General features: G+C 34.8%; 1 protein-coding gene across 1 annotated transcript in view; it reads left to right on the top strand.

Moving 5' to 3' along the window:
* Window positions 1–16,061, top strand: part of Trdn (triadin) — a 285,314-nt gene that overhangs the window by 171,866 nt on the left and 97,387 nt on the right. Inside the window, exons 14-19 of the mRNA XM_050137969.1 lie at window positions 441–491; window positions 4,882–4,911; window positions 10,166–10,195; window positions 11,007–11,024; window positions 13,916–13,948; window positions 14,064–14,090. Coding sequence (XP_049993926.1) covers window positions 441–491; window positions 4,882–4,911; window positions 10,166–10,195; window positions 11,007–11,024; window positions 13,916–13,948; window positions 14,064–14,090 — 189 coding nt within the window. The remainder of the gene's footprint in view (window positions 1–440; window positions 492–4,881; window positions 4,912–10,165; window positions 10,196–11,006; window positions 11,025–13,915; window positions 13,949–14,063; window positions 14,091–16,061) is intronic.

Genomic DNA, 16,061 nt, shown 5'->3' with positions numbered 1-16,061 from the left:
AAAGCATCCATGCCGAAAGTTTGATTAACTTGACCTTGTGCAAATTCTGTGTACAATTGTATGTTGCAGCAAATAGCCAAAACTACAGATATTCATGAGTCTGATGACCTAACATGTCAACAAGTCAACATTTTACAATGCTCTTCCCCATCCAGAGGAATGGGGAATGCTCTTCCCTCTTTCTTAGTGATCTCTAATCCTTGGGTTGGGGAGAGGTTAATACAGAGGAGCATCTGAGGCTGAGCCCTCAGAATCACTCTTCCTCACAGTGCTCTGTCCAGTCAGTCATGTCGTCCAATAGTGTTCTCAGAACTCTAATTAGCATAGTTTTAAATATACTGATATCTAATGAAAGACAGAAGACAAGTATATGAGTTGTAAACACTATCTTTGTGTCTGGCTTAGAAAATATTTATACTAAGGTTTGTAATTTTTTTTAGAGCCAGGAAAATCTGAAGCCAAACAAACAGCTACAAAAGTCACAGCACAAGGTAAGTAATCAACCCTTTAAAAATACTACTGAGGCATTAGACATAAAGCAAAACAAATAAACAAAACAGAAACAACAACAACAGCCCATAATTTACAATCCCAGAGAACCTAGACAACAAAGAGGACCCCAAGAGAGACATACATGGATCTAATGTACATGGGAAGTAGAAAAAGACAAGATCCTCTGAGTAAATTGGGAGCTTGGGGACCATCGGAGAGGGTAGAAGGGGAGGGGAGAGGAGAAAAAATATCTAGCTCAATAAAAACAATTAAAAATAAATAATAAATAAATAAGAACACTATTGCTTTTTCTTCTTCTGTTCATAGCATTTTATTGACAAAGCAAAAGCTGTTTATTGCAGAAGAGCGCCATCTGCTGATTGTTCTTCTGCAGTAAACAAACTGTTGCTAGATATTTTTAAAATTGGAAATAGATTTTTTCATACAAATATTCCGAATATGATTCCACTCCCACAAGTCCTCCAAGATCCACCCCTACCTCCACATTTATCCAAACCCACATCTTTTCATACTCTTCCCCATCAGAAACCAGACATCTAGAATAGAAATAAAATAATATAAAATAAAACAAGCATACCTGAATGGAACAAAACAAACAAAAAACCCCAAAGATTCAAACAAAAACATAAAAGACACAAATATAGACATATAGACATACACATTGTAACACGAAGAAATTCCCCATTAAAGCAAAATAAGAAACTAATATTACAGTTATAAGTAGAAGATTTGTTAAAAGAAAGAAAAAAAGAAAAAAAACACATAGCCAAAGCATTGTGGGATGAAAACACTTCCAGAGATACCACTGAGTATATTTTGTATTGGCCATCTACTGCTGGGGATGGGGCCTGGCCCTAAGGGTGGCTTGTGTCCTTAGTGAGACTCTGTTAGAGAAAACAAACTTTTTATTTGTGTCTAGTTACAAATTGGAGACAGTTTAAGGATTAGGGATGGGGGCTTGTCTCCAGTTCTGCTCTCATCACTGGGATCACATCAGGCCCAGTCCTGTCTAGGCTCTGTGCATGCTGTCACAGTTTCTGTGACTTCATGTTATCATAGATCCCATTGTGTTTGCTTGGTCTTGGGTGTATTTCCTTGGTGTCCTTCATCCCTTCTGGCTAGCACATGCTTTGCACTTCCTCTTCTGCATGGTTACCTGAGATGTGTTGTGGGAATGATTATTGGAGACATCCATTTATGACTGTGTTCCAAGTCTCTCATGCTCCACACATTGTCCAGCTGTGGATCTTCTGTATCTATTACCATGTACCGCAGGAGAAAGTTTCTCTAATGATGACTGAGCAAGTCAAATGACTATGGCAAAATGTCCTAATGAGTCTTTTTGTTGGCATGTTCTTTATCAATGTATTATTATGTTGCTTTCTCCTATGTTCCTGGCTTGTGTAGTCTCAGATTCTTGGCCACCCAAGTAGTGTTAGGGATGAGTTCCATCTCATGGATTGGCCATAAATCAAATCAAATATTGTTTGCTTACTCTAACAAGATTTGTTCCATCATTAAGTCAGAAAATCTTGTTGGCAGGTTACGATTGTATGTCATAGAATATTACTATAAAATGTGTTACTTTTTTATGCTGTGGAACATTGATGCAAGGATGTGCTACATTCTTTCATGTTGCATTTGTTTAACTGGGTGAAACTTTACCTCTTTTCCTATCTGAAACACCTGAGCTCACTGGCGAAGCAGGAGAGAGAAATAGGCGGGGCTAGCAGGAAAGAATAAATAGATAGGAAAAAGAGCAAATAAAGATAGAGGAGCAAAAGAAGGAGGAGGAGGACATCATGGGGCAGCCACCCAGCTACACAGGAACTCATGGAGTAAGTAAATAAAGGCATATAAAATGCAGAAAGATAAAACTCCAGAGGTAAAAGGCAGGCAGGTTAATTTAAACTAAGAAAATTAAATTAAATTAAACCTCGCTAAGACTGGGCCTTCAAAAAAAAAAAAAAAAGAATAAGCCCCATTATTTGGGAGCTCGGTTTCAGGCCACCTAAAGAACCAAAAGAATAAAGAGAAAAAATGAATCACAATCGTAAGCTGAAGGATTTGAAGCTGGGTTATTGTTCACCTTTCTACTTTGGTGGCTTATAGAGTACCTTCCAGTACCATGAACACTGGTCTTTAAAGCAAGTATTTCTTTAGCTACTTGAACAAGTTCTATTGAGAATGATGCTGAATCTACATACCTGAAGAAAAGCAACCAGTGCATTGCCTCTAAGATTCATTCAAGATGCTTTAATACATATTTTCAAAAACAAACCTCAAATAAATACATAAAAATGCATAGATTAACTATTACCATAACAATTTTTAATGGGTTGGTTACATCAGTTATATTTTATGACTGGTTTCATATTAAAACAGTCTATTGGAATGTTAGAAAATCAATATTATTATCTAAATGCTTTCATTGCAAAAACTGGATTCCAGATATACTACAAAAATAATTAGCTTTATGAACCATACGAGAACATTACTTCCATCACTCACTGATCTATCTCCTCCGGGCTTAAAAGTACAAATGTTGTATTCTCAAACCAGTAGCAATTAGACAAAACACAAAAGGGAGACCCAAGAATTCTGCTATTGTCACCTATGAAAAGTTTAGAGAATAGTTTAAGAAAACAATAGGGAAAATATTCATCGAACAGGAGATCCATTTTCTCTTCTACACTGGATTATTCAGTGCTGAGATGTTTAGCAATAAAAGAGATACATTTAGACAGTGGTATGATTGTTTCTGGGTAGAGGGGCCTCGCAGCAAACTCATTAGCATACAGTGTGTTGTGAGATATGACTGAATGTATTGCATCTGACCTAAATCTTATTTATCAGCAATTTATGCAAGCATGGTTAAGGGCTAGGGAGCTACTTTTAAGTTTTCTTGCTGATTACCAGTTCAACAAAATTGCTTCTTCTTTACAAAAGTTTATATAGGAAATGTAATAAATATTATTTGAGGTAGAAAATCAGAGTGAGTCTATATGAAAATATATATCAGGGTAAATTCCATGGGCAAATAACTTTTCCTAAAAAGAGTTCTTATTGTGTTCGTGTGTGTGTGTGTGTGTGTGTGTGTGTGTGTGCGCGCGCGCATGTGTACCTGAGATTTTAGGTCCTTCTATTTTACTTCGAAGTTCTGATAATGATTCAATGGTTGAAGAACAACTTGGGTCAGGAATTAAATTAGCTTAACAGTCAAATGCAAATGGAATTGAACAGGAAGGGTTGGAAAGACATGTGGAAACGCACTTCACATTTCAGTTAAGGACCACAGGCTCAGTGATTTACACCAAAGCACATTTTAGGCAAGGCAACATCTGAAAGTTTGGTGTTCAAATAAAATAAATATTGTTGAATTACTATTATTTCAGATAATGTATTATTGTTGAATTCATCCTTGACTAGTAACCTTGAGTCTCTTCATGGCATTAGAGCTCTTCTTGATAGGAAGGCAGCTGCCAGTGTTGATTTAGCCCCCTGAGCAATGCAACATCCAATTCTGTAGGATGTATTCAGAGAAAAGGCAATGACATACTCAAATAAGAAACAGCAGGATGGGAATAATCACTCTCAGCACTGCAGAATTTCCAGAGATCATTCATTTAGCAGATACATAATTAAACTATGTACAGAAACAAAGAAATAATTGATGTTTTCAAGAAATATAGGAAGGGACAAAGTTTATACACTAGTGACAATAAAGTCATAATAGATAGACAGTTTGGAAGTAGACCAAGTAAAACTGAACCCTAAGTATAACATGCCATCAAATAATAGCTGAAATATTATCTTATTTATTATTATTATTTCATTATTATTTTATTGTTTCTAGATTATTTTAGAAAGATTGATTTGATATAAGTATAGATTTTTGCAAGTACTTAAAGAAATTTAAATTTCAGAGGCTTTATTCTTTGTAGAATTCATAAATGGTATTTTTGGTATATTCTTACTGCAAATGAAAAATAAACTTAAAACCAGCATATATTTCTTCAGGAGCAAACTTTATATTTTGTAGAAAATCATTTACATTTTTTGATGGATACAGACATAGTTTATGTTTTATGACTTTCAAAGAGAAGTTGTAATTTATAAGATATAACAATGTGTAAAATTTAAATGGAAAAAGTGATTTACAGAAGGATAAACTTGTCTTCTTGTTTATGTAATTCAATATATATAACATANATTTATATAGTTTTAGCTATGCAGTTTTGGTGGACTTAGTAGTTCCTGGGCTATGACTGAATTTATGAGTACCTAGGATGCATATTTATTTTATGAGGTATATTCTAAGTAATGGTCAGTTAATATTTTAACAATGTTTGCTTTCCATTATTTCAGCAGCTGCTAAAAAGGATGAGAAGAAAGAAGGTATGTTTTAATGTTTTACATAAAATCCCACTGTACCATTTGCTCGAACAATTTACCAAGACTCAAACTGGGTGTCCCTGCTCTTTTTCCCACATTCCTATTGGATTACTGGAAATATTAAGCACCTGCATTTTGCACAAATGTGCCCTTTCTATTTCTGCTCGCCCAAGGGATGAGCTCCACTCTCAAAATAGTTTCAACATGACTTTTCTCAAGACAAAGTATAAAGTATAGTCTGTCCAAATCTTAGTCCTCTTACTCTGTTGGAAACTTGATAAAGTTCTGTTGATTTGTAAAATGCAGAACCCTTTCTCCTTGAGTCCTTTTACATTGATCATACAGAAAAACCCTGACTTAACAATCTTCTTCTAAAGTCAATATAAATTATAGTCAATCCTTATCTATCACTTCCACACCCATTTATATTGGGGCAACATAGAGTAAACATGCCTCTTTAAACAAATTATAATGGATGAATTATTAAAGCAAACATTTCATTCAATACTGTTGTGATGAGGGTAAAGTAACACAAGGATAGAGAATACAACTTCACAAAAATAAAAAGACTGGAAGATAGTGTGTGTTGTGGTGAATCAGACAATAATTCTGGAAGATACTAAACTATGGGTGATCAGGATGATTAGGCCATGTTTCTCCTGATGACCACATACCAGACTCAGACTTCTCTTCCAAGAGTGCTAACTTTTTTTTTTAAATAATAATGATTACAATATAAATGCTTTAGGGGGGTTCATATATCAAAAAAGTTGAGAAGGTATTTACAATGACAATAATTCTAAAGTAAAGGAGAGAAAGAGAGAAAGAGAGAGAGCGCACAAACCAGCAGAGGTCTATAGACATAATGAAGTCTAGCTATGGTTAATGAAGCATGGGAGGAGAGAAGACTGATCTAGTTCCCATCATCCTCTTCTCGGAGATGTTTCTAGTGCACGTTCACACGTTTGCAACATGTTCCACCATGGCTAATTAATCTAGGCTCATTTTTATTGCAAAAATATCATGCAGATATAAGAAAACACTGTAATGTGGGAATGACATCTATAATCTCATTAGTGTTCATCTGATCAGAGAATGATAGGAAAAAACAAAGGTTATATTTTATACTTAACTTTATTAGAATTTTATGTAATCACATTCTGGTGAAGTTCACAATTTGCTTCTGTTAAACAGAAAGCAAAGAGTTAATATGCATGAAAAAAGGAAACAAAACAAATCCTTGTTTATTATTTTAGACAGGAAGAAGTCACACTATTATGATAAAGACCACTAGGACACATCACTGTGTTTCCTCTGCCATTTCAATCTGTATGAATTCTCTATTTAAATGCAGTAAATCTTTTCACACTGATCTTCCAAATGATACCATGTATATTCCCTTCTTAAACACTTTGGAAAACACTGTAATGTGGGAATGACATCTTAGAGATGTCATGAGAACAAAGAGGTGGTAAGTTCCCAGCACAGTTGTATACAGTGTAAAATTTCGGAAGTGTTTGCTTGTCTGTTTTCCTGCTTTAGTATTTCAGTAGTAAAATTAATTTATATTCTAATTTGGGTAAATAATATTAATAACTGTTTTTGAGATAGTCATGGAAACAAATTAAACTTTGGTGTTCCTGTGAGTTCATTATGCTAAATTGATTTTTATTCAGAAATTCATTAACTATAAAACAAAAATATTAAGAAAACCATGGTATATGAAGCAGTAAAGCAATAATCACATTATAGTTTCATATATTAGAGCTGAATGATTGCCCCTAACCCATTGTTATGCCTCCAGGACATTTTCTAGTTTTGCTTTTGCTTTACTAATATACCTCAAATCAGTTTTCTTGAGAAATTCTCCAAATCCCTATGTGAGTAGCTGGAAATTTTTCCCATAGAAATTCAACTGTTGAAAAAAAGCAAAACACTTTTAATATAAGACTCCAAAACTCTACTGAGCTAAGTTGCAATTTTCCACTGAACCCTGACATTTAGTCGTTCATATACTTCAGGCTCATTGACCTCTTCATTGCTCTATTCTTCCTAAAAAATGAAATGAAAACTGTAATCTGTACTTCAGTGAAGTACAGCCTTCAGCCATGTCGTTGCTGCTTGCATGTCACTGTGATCTCATATGCTCTCAGGTCAACTAGAGTGATTGATCACCCTTAAAGAGCAGACAATTTTATAGTGTTCAGTGACTTCAGAGATTCCCTGAGACCTTTTCCATATTCCCCCAGGAGGAAAAAAAAACAGCGTTCTAAAAATTTAAATGCATTTTGTATTTTTCTTTCTCCTCACATGAATGTTTACTTGAACTTTCCTGAAGCTGAAGGAGGTCTGACTTTGAAAGAGATAAATGGCTAAGCAGATATACCAATCCAACTGTCATCTCGTTAGGTCAGATGTTAACAAGATTCACAGAAGCATAGAAGGCATAGTCATTCATCTCACTATTTTTGTCAAAAGAATTATATATGTCATAAAGTGTGATATCAATGTTCATTGTAACAGATTTATTGTTGCTAATAATTTATAAGTATGTTTGAAATGTTCTCAGCTTACTTTTCAAGCTATCAACACCAATTAAAATAAATAGAAGCCGTTTGTGGTCCTTAGTGGTTTTAGCCATTGAACAGAATCCTGAAGGGAAAATATTTGAGACTGTGACAGAAATAAATATCCTGCCCATACTAGTTATTCATTCTACAATATTAAACTGTGTTAATTAAAACGTTTAAATCATTAGCTGTCTGAAATATTGAATGACTCCACTGTGACTATAGAATGGATACCTCCAATTTTAAACTGAAATTAAAGTTCTCAAGTCCACTTTCACACTTGCTTTCCATACTTGCTGTCAGGCATACAACTTGGCAGCCCAAGACCACAGATCAAATACTTCCAGGGGTCAGGCATGGGAAGTCCTTTGGGACTAACACAATATATTACTTTCATAGATATAAAAAATTAAAACTAGCTGAGGGTGACTGCCTCACGTTGTCCTTTTCCCACATGAAAACAAGATGAGATATTAACGTCAGCAAACAAGTTAGAATCACTTCCACAGGAGCCAATTCCTCCCATGATGATATAATTTTGTGAACTAATGTTCGCTTCCTTTGATCCATGGCTAGAAGACTGAGGTGGAGGTGAGAAAATGTCTTCACAGTCACATGGGAGAGATGAAGGGGTCTTGGGAGGATTAGTCCCATCAGCTCATCACAAGCCTTCCACAAGGCTATGTTTTAATAGTACTACTAGGGATCCTATTAAGATCAGTGGAGTTGGGAATTTAGCTTGCATCGCTAGTGGCTATGTACAAGGCTACTAGGGTACTACAGTGAGGGTGTCACCCTACATGCTAACTCCTGCTCTTCCTTTATTACTTTAGGCAAAGTTGCTCTCAATATTGCATATATAATAATGTCACGACTCTGGTATTGTTGCTATCTGAATAGAGCTTGCTGTTCTCTTTCCTCCTATGAACAGAACATGCAATTGTTTTAAGGCTCCAGTGATACCTCCTTTCTGTGAGAAGTTTGATCCTCTCACTTAAGAATACTGAACTAGCCTGGCGGTGGTGGCTCATACCTTTAATCCCAGCACTTGGGAGGCAGAGGCTGGCTGATCTCTGGGAGTTCGATGCCAGCCTGGTTTACAAGAGCTAGTTCCGGGATGGGCACCAAAGCTCAAAGAAACCCTGTCTCAAAAAACAAAAACAAAACAAGAATACTGAACTAGCCAGGAATTGGTGGCACATGCCTTTAATCCCAGCACTTGGGAGGCAGAGGCAGGCAGATCTCTGTGAGTTTTAGGCCAGCATTGTCTATAAGAAGTAGTGTAGGACAGGTTCAAAAGCTACAGAGAAACCCTGCCATAAAAAAAATACTAAACTATAATATGCCACTGAAGTGTACTCATATTGCTCTACCACTACGTGTTTCTTGTCCTCTTGTGCTCTGTGCTGCTTATATTAATTTTTTTGTTTTAATTGATTGAGTCTATTGACTGAAAGGGCTGTATCCAATTTAATTTAATCATTGTAAGTCTTAATTCTTGTTTTGTTTTGTTTTCTTTTTTTTTTTCTCAGAAATTAGGATTAAACTCAGGGCCTTATTCTTGTTAGGCAAGCACTCTAGTTTTAAACTGAATACTCAACCCAATTAGTGATGTTATGTTGTTGACACAGTGCTCAACAAATAAGCATTCTCTGAGTAAATAAGTAATGTCTGAATTCTTAAATATAAAAGTCATAAGAACAATGTATAAACAGCCATTTTCCAAACTATTAGTCTAGCAATGATGATGACTGGGTATTACATTTTTATGAGTTTTTTTTTTTCTGAAGTTGTTTGACTTTCTTTTGGGACCACCAGTTCACATAAAAAAAAAAAAAACTGAGACTGTTAGACTGCTTATTAATTAAGAAACCTTGGTCATCAGCATAGGCTTGTTCCGTTAGCTCTTATAACTTAAATTAACCTTTTTGTGTTGTTGTTTTGTAGGCGAGGGTGGCCTCAGATTCACAGAGATCCACCTGTTTCTGCCTCTCCATTGCTGAAATTGAAGGAATGCAGCACTACTACCTGACCAAATTTACCTGGTTTTATTCATCTACATTCTGTCTTGTGGTTCAGTTTCTCTATTCTGTACTATATGTTCTAACATACAGTTCTCCCTGGCATCTCTTGTGCACCTAGATTTTAACCTCAAGTTTTTCTCTTTCTCTGGAAGTTCTTCCTATTCTCTCCTACCTAACAATAATTTGTTAAGTAACTAACAAGCAATATCAATCCACTCATTTTCCACAATAGTAGAAATCATTGAATACATACTAGGTATGTGTTGACTATTGAAAAATGTAGAAGAAATTTCACATAGACCACCATAGACAGAACAAATGAGAAACTAAAAGCTAATTTTATGGATTCTTACTCATCTTTAGAAACACTGACTTTCTATTACAAAGTTAATAACTTCTCTAACCACAACTTAAGTATCAATAAAAATTAGATGTAGATTAGATGTAGATATTTTAGTTTATATACCTGTCTATGCTTTATGCTTCAGAAAGAACCTCTTGACTTATAATGTTCATCCTTTGGAAAGCAAGGCAATTTATTCTTAAATAATTTTAAAAGTAGTCATCCTATTGACTAATTTAAAAATAATTCTGAGGTTATGGAAATTTTATTGTTAGTTTAGTCATATCTACAGTATCAATAATTTATCTTTGCATTTTCAGATTCCAAGAAATTGAAAAAAACTCCAGAAGGTATAAGAAACACTTGAAATGCTTTCTTATTGGGTGTGTGTGAACAGGGGGGTTGGTACTTGGTACTTGATGAGCCCTTAAATAGCATTTTATTACTAAAAGACACGTCTAGAAGAAAATCCTGTATATAAATGAGAAAGAGGGAAAAGAAAGAGAAAAGAGCAAGGGGCAAGTAAGACAGAGAGAGCTCTCTGACAATATTGCCACTAGAAGTATTTAACAGTGACAAAAATAAGAGATCTGGAGCTGTAACTCAGGGACAGCACACTTGTTTATCGTGCATAAGACTCCATGCTCAAGCTCTAGTAAACACAAAACACCAATAATTGTTCATATTTGCCTATCATGAACTGTTTCAAAGATATGATTATTTTATGACTCTTAACAATGTTACATATCAAATACACAAATTTAATAAGTTCAATATCATTTTGACATAGTGTCATCTGTTTGGAATTGAAGTATACATTCTTTGTCTTGACTACAATCATGATCTATTTGGCAAATGCATCCTCTGTCTTCCGTAATTGTGTATGTATAAGGTGTTTACTTATGTGTGTTAAGACTACCGGGTATAAAACATTCAGGTCATTAAGCAGAATAATTCAAGACCTCTTCTGTTTCTGTCAATCAACTTATAGATCTACCTGGGATAATTAGTGAAACCTCGAAGCAAGATTCCCTGTGAAATTTAAAAGGAAAAGTAATGGGGAGGTGGGTTGGGGAGAGGTACTCTAGCCACTGTTTTGTGGTAAACATATCTCAAAATCTTTTAAGAGCAATTGTTCCCTGCTTCTTTTTCTTTCTACAGAACAATCCAAGGGGAAAAGTAAGGAAATGCATGCAACGCCTGTATAAATATGTTGCCTCTGCTATATATAATCGCCCTGCTGGTGCTGATATGTTTATGTTTCAAATTTCTGTGTTTAATGCATGTGGACTCTATTTTTATTTTGATTTGTTTATTTTAGTGGCTTTACTTTATTTATTGGTTTTCGGCATACTGGAGTATATGTAAAAAGGAGGTTATAGTAGCACAGAAACTATAACAATAATTCTCACTCATGTGGGTAGTTAATTCAAATCTTTAATTTCCTACCATAACCGCATTCCATTGGTTCCCAATAATATAAAGCTTGTGTTAGTTTAATGTTGTCATCTATTCCTGCCTCCAATCTTAGAAAACAGTGAGTGCTGGTTTCAAGACTCTTCCATATTATCCTTTTGTAATCTATAAATACCTTGTCTTGTTCACATTCCACCTACTGTCAGCACTGTAAGACCATTGCAATAAAATTCTAGGGATCCATTTCTTAAGGATCTTCCACAATTATTCAACACACTATTGAAATTGCTCGCCAACAGTTCAGTAAAGCTATATGCCTCTAGGTTTGTGTTTTGCAAAACTAAGATATATTTAACAAATATAAACTAAGGGACAATAAACTCAGCCATTAAAGTTACACACTTCTGGAATATAGAGATAGGATTCTGTTGACATTTAAAATTCTGCTTTAAGATATACATCAACTTAAAAAAATCAGGCATGTTTTGGTTGTACTGAAAGTTAGGACACTGAAACACTCTGTCATGAAAACTGCTCTGACATGTCCTGTGGAAAGAAACATGAAATTATGCTACAAACCTGCCAGAGGGAGCAATTTATCTGTAGAGAAATATATATGGTCCTTCAGGCCTGGATAGATGAGTGTATATAGCTGCTCTGAGATCTGGTCCAAGGATTCAGAAAACATAACATAAACCATTGCACCTGCATGAACATGGAGGCAGTCAGAGATTTGAAAATGTGGTTCATTTTTGTACCAACCATAGTTCCCCCTACATCCTTCCCCTCCTCCTGCTCCTCCCTAACTCCCCTCACTACCTCTACTAATTCCTCAGAGAGAATAAGGTCTCCCATGGAAAGTCAACTGGCATGCCTGTTGATGGACTCAATAAAGAGCATATTTTTATTAAAAACTATATATGTGTACACACACATATATAGTATATTTAGTATTGTGATATAGTCAATGCTTTGTTCTTAGAAAACACTCAGTAGCTGTTTAATAAAATAAAAGAAATGTTTATTTATAAAATATATTAGTGTCTTGAATATTGCCAAGGAGATGCAGTAAGTCTGGAAAAACTTTAAATCCCATATACGTATATGTATGTAATAGGATTTTATATAATGTCAATATATAGGATTTTATAAAATGTACATATATGTATATAATAGGATTTTATATATATAAAGAGAGGAAAGCTTTTTATTTCTTCTTTAGATATCATACATAGTCAGTGTTTGAGTTTGACAAAAGCTGAAATTCACTTTCAGTAATTCTTTGTTGTCATCACTTTATTAATATAAACATCTTTAAATGTTTCAGTTAGTTATTCAATTGTTAGTTAAACCATACACCCAGGACCTGGAAAGATGACTTATTGATTAAGAACACTTAATGATTTTTCAGAGGACCAAGGTCTGGTTCCCATCACCCACGTGGTGCCTTTCAACTATCTGTACCTCTGGTTCCAGGGGATCCAAGGCCCCTTTTCATATATAACACACGGTATGCATGTACACATATTAACAAAGAACTTAAATACGAAATAAAAATGAACATATGTTTAAAGAAATTAAAAATTAACATCACTCCCAGTTAACTGTCATTTGGACTTTCAGGAATGTGTTTAGTATGTTTAGTTTTAGCTAAGCCACTCAATTTTGTTTTTGCTCTCAGCACTTGGTCAAACCACTTGTTTTATTTACTTTACTGCTAGCTACTGTGTCAGAGCAGAATAAGTTGCCTAAACTGCATACATCAATACAGGCTTGGAGAATAAAATTGTACAGGGTGAGTTTGATGCATTGGTCAGAGAAAACCATTTGGCACTCTTTCATCCTAGAATTCGGCTTATAGAGAACTCTTTCAATGCAAATATCTCCCTATCTTCAGATTGTATTCACTAGGTAAAATCTCATGAAATCTCTGTCTTGCTTTGCTTTACCATGCCTATATGTTATCATCACTTGAGAATCTTTAAATTAGAATAGGAACATAAGCAACAGAAAAATAGTCCTTATTAATAGGTCAGTGTCAGCTTGAGGCTCTTATCATGCCTTTTCATCATCTAATGTGATGGGGGCGGGCATCTCTGAAGGAAGTGCCACCTAACGAGGATTATAGTGTAGCAGGCTTTGTACAGCCAGGCAAGTGTGTTTGTTTCCACTGGCCTTCTTCCTTTATCCTAGTGCTTAAATTTTCTCATCAAAGTTCTTATTGTCACTAAATACATAGCTAAGAATACTTGGCAGAGGCAGTCCATATAAAATGGACCCAGTTTCAACTTTCTATAAATTATTTTAAATCAACTATAATTATACTCGGTGCTTACTTTGTATCCAAACTTTAATTCATTTTAATATAAAATAAGAGCAAGCTTAATGTGTTGCATCCTTTAAAAATCTATATTATTTTTCTTGTAATACTTCATAAAAAATTGCTTAATATTTAGAATATTTCAGTGCGATGCTAGGGGAACATGCTCAATGAACAAGGGATAAAGGGCTACACTGAGGGTGAGATATTAATCATTTTGTGACATTCATGAGTTTCTGTGGTCTAACATTAGCAATGTATGTTTGTTTACACTACTAATTTTATTTAGAAAATATAGAAGTATAATAATATTAACAATGGTAATATGTTTTAGAACAGGAAAAGAAAGAAAAGCCCACAGAACTAGGTAATTATTTTAATGTTTTTCTGCTTTTTTAATTATTTATTTGGTACTTGAAAACTGAAATTTAATGGATTATCACAGATTAGTGATTTTCCTCTTCTTTTCTTGTTTCACACAGCAAAGTCACCAAAATTGGAATCTCCAGGTGAGTGAGATTGGAGTAGCTCAGTCAATTTTACCCATGTCAAACCTGAATCGGGATTATAAAGGCAATGCCAGATTAAGGCAGGAAATCTGTCATCTCATTGTCTGTTTTCTAAGGTCTTTATAGAATCAATATCAGTACAGTTTGAGAGTATGTAAATTGAATACTGTGTTCTTCCTTTTTTTTGCTAAACTAGTGTCTATGAACTAGCAGTATCAGGTCCTCTAATAGGTTGCTAGTATGAATATCTAGTCTCCCCTCAGACCAAGTAAGTCAGAATCTACATCTTAGTAAGATCACCTTTCATCCATTTGGGCAATATTTGAGAAACACTATTGTTGGAAAAATCACCCAGCAAAAGCAACCTGTGATGAAGGATTTATTTATCTCAAAGTACAAGGGTATAGTCCATCAGGACATAGGAGAGCTCAATGCACTAAGTTACATCATATTCACAGTCTGCATGGAGAGAATAATGACCGCTGGGTCTAGCCCAGGACCACAGCTCGTGGGTGCCCATGATTGCCGTGGGTTTCCCTCTTCAACTCATCTGGTTTAGATAACCCCTCACTCACATGCCCAGACAATTGTCTCCTCAGTGGGTCTTGAGTCCAGGAAGCTGATTATCAGCAACGACAATCACCAACACTGGTTTCTAGATACACTTATGATTAAAGCAGACAAGAGAAGGCAAGAATAAAACATTTCTGTGAATGCTCTCCTCACATTGTTTTACTTTTGAAACACAAGATATTCAACTCCCGAAAATGTTCTCTCCTGTTCATAGAATTGATTAACAACATTTTGGACTGCTCTGGGGTGTTTCTCTCAATATAGCAACATCCTAAGATTAGAAAATTAAAACCAGTCAACCAGACAAATAAAACAACTGAAATTAAAAATACAGACAATGTGGACATGAAATCATTTTCTTAAGGTTTTCTAAAATTTAACCAGTTCAAATAAATTATTCCAGTTTATAATTTCTGAAATACTTAAATACTTTCAGTTGACCTTGCCTTAAACACTACCTATAGCTTTTTCTTGGTAGTTTTTATTTTATTATTTAAAGTTATTTACTTTATTCTACTATTTAAAGAATGTAACTGAGGCTTTTGTACACAGTCTTTGTGTGTGTGTGTGTGCTCGCACGCACATGTGTACAGGACATATGAAGATGTGTGTATACAAGATGTGAGTGTACACGTTTGTGCAGGCGATGACTTTTGGAGAGTGTGGGTGTGAAGATGTGTGTATGTGCAGAGGGTGTGCATGTTTGCGGGTGAACATTTCCTCAATTATCCTCTCTGCTGCTCCTATCACATTTCATTGTATTTAAAATGAAACAACATTCATTTAACATTACGTCACTAGCCAAGAGAATACAGCCAAAGCTTAGCATATCTATAACCTCTTGCTAGAAGTGTTCAAACCTACGTTTCTTATTCTTGGGCCAACTTTGTAATACCTTCTGAGATGAACAAAGTCTGCTTGGACATCTTTTCAACTTCAATAGCAGTTTTTTTTCTTATGGTTATCATAGATTTTAATATGCTGATTTAATTCCCTTTTCTTTTCTGGGCTTTAAAACATCAGAAGACAGAGGATACAGATGGGATTTAGCTTTTTATTCTCAAAATTGACTTTTATAATTCCAGATACACAATGAGCACTTGATAACAGTTTATTAGTTGAAGAGATGAACATGAAATAGAGTAATAATTGGCTCTAAAGTATAAAAACTAAATAATTTTCAGACACGTAATCTAAGAGGTGAAATAATAGCATGTTTCATTATTTCACAATAACAGTCAAACTTACCACTTAGAAAAGTGATGCTTTGTCTGCATTATAGATTGGTGCCTATTTATTCAGGAGTGCATTCCCACAGTAATAACGAATACATGCTCATATTTACACATATATATGGTAGTCAAAGATAGAGCATAAATTATGGAAAACATGCAGAAT

This window comes from Alexandromys fortis, unplaced genomic scaffold (assembly GCF_014885135.2).
Source record: "Alexandromys fortis isolate MF-2015 unplaced genomic scaffold, M_Fortis_MF-2015_v1.1 scaffold_14, whole genome shotgun sequence".
Classification (NCBI taxonomy): Eukaryota; Metazoa; Chordata; class Mammalia; order Rodentia; family Cricetidae; genus Alexandromys; species Alexandromys fortis.
This window is presented reverse-complemented; position numbering and strand designations above follow the sequence as displayed.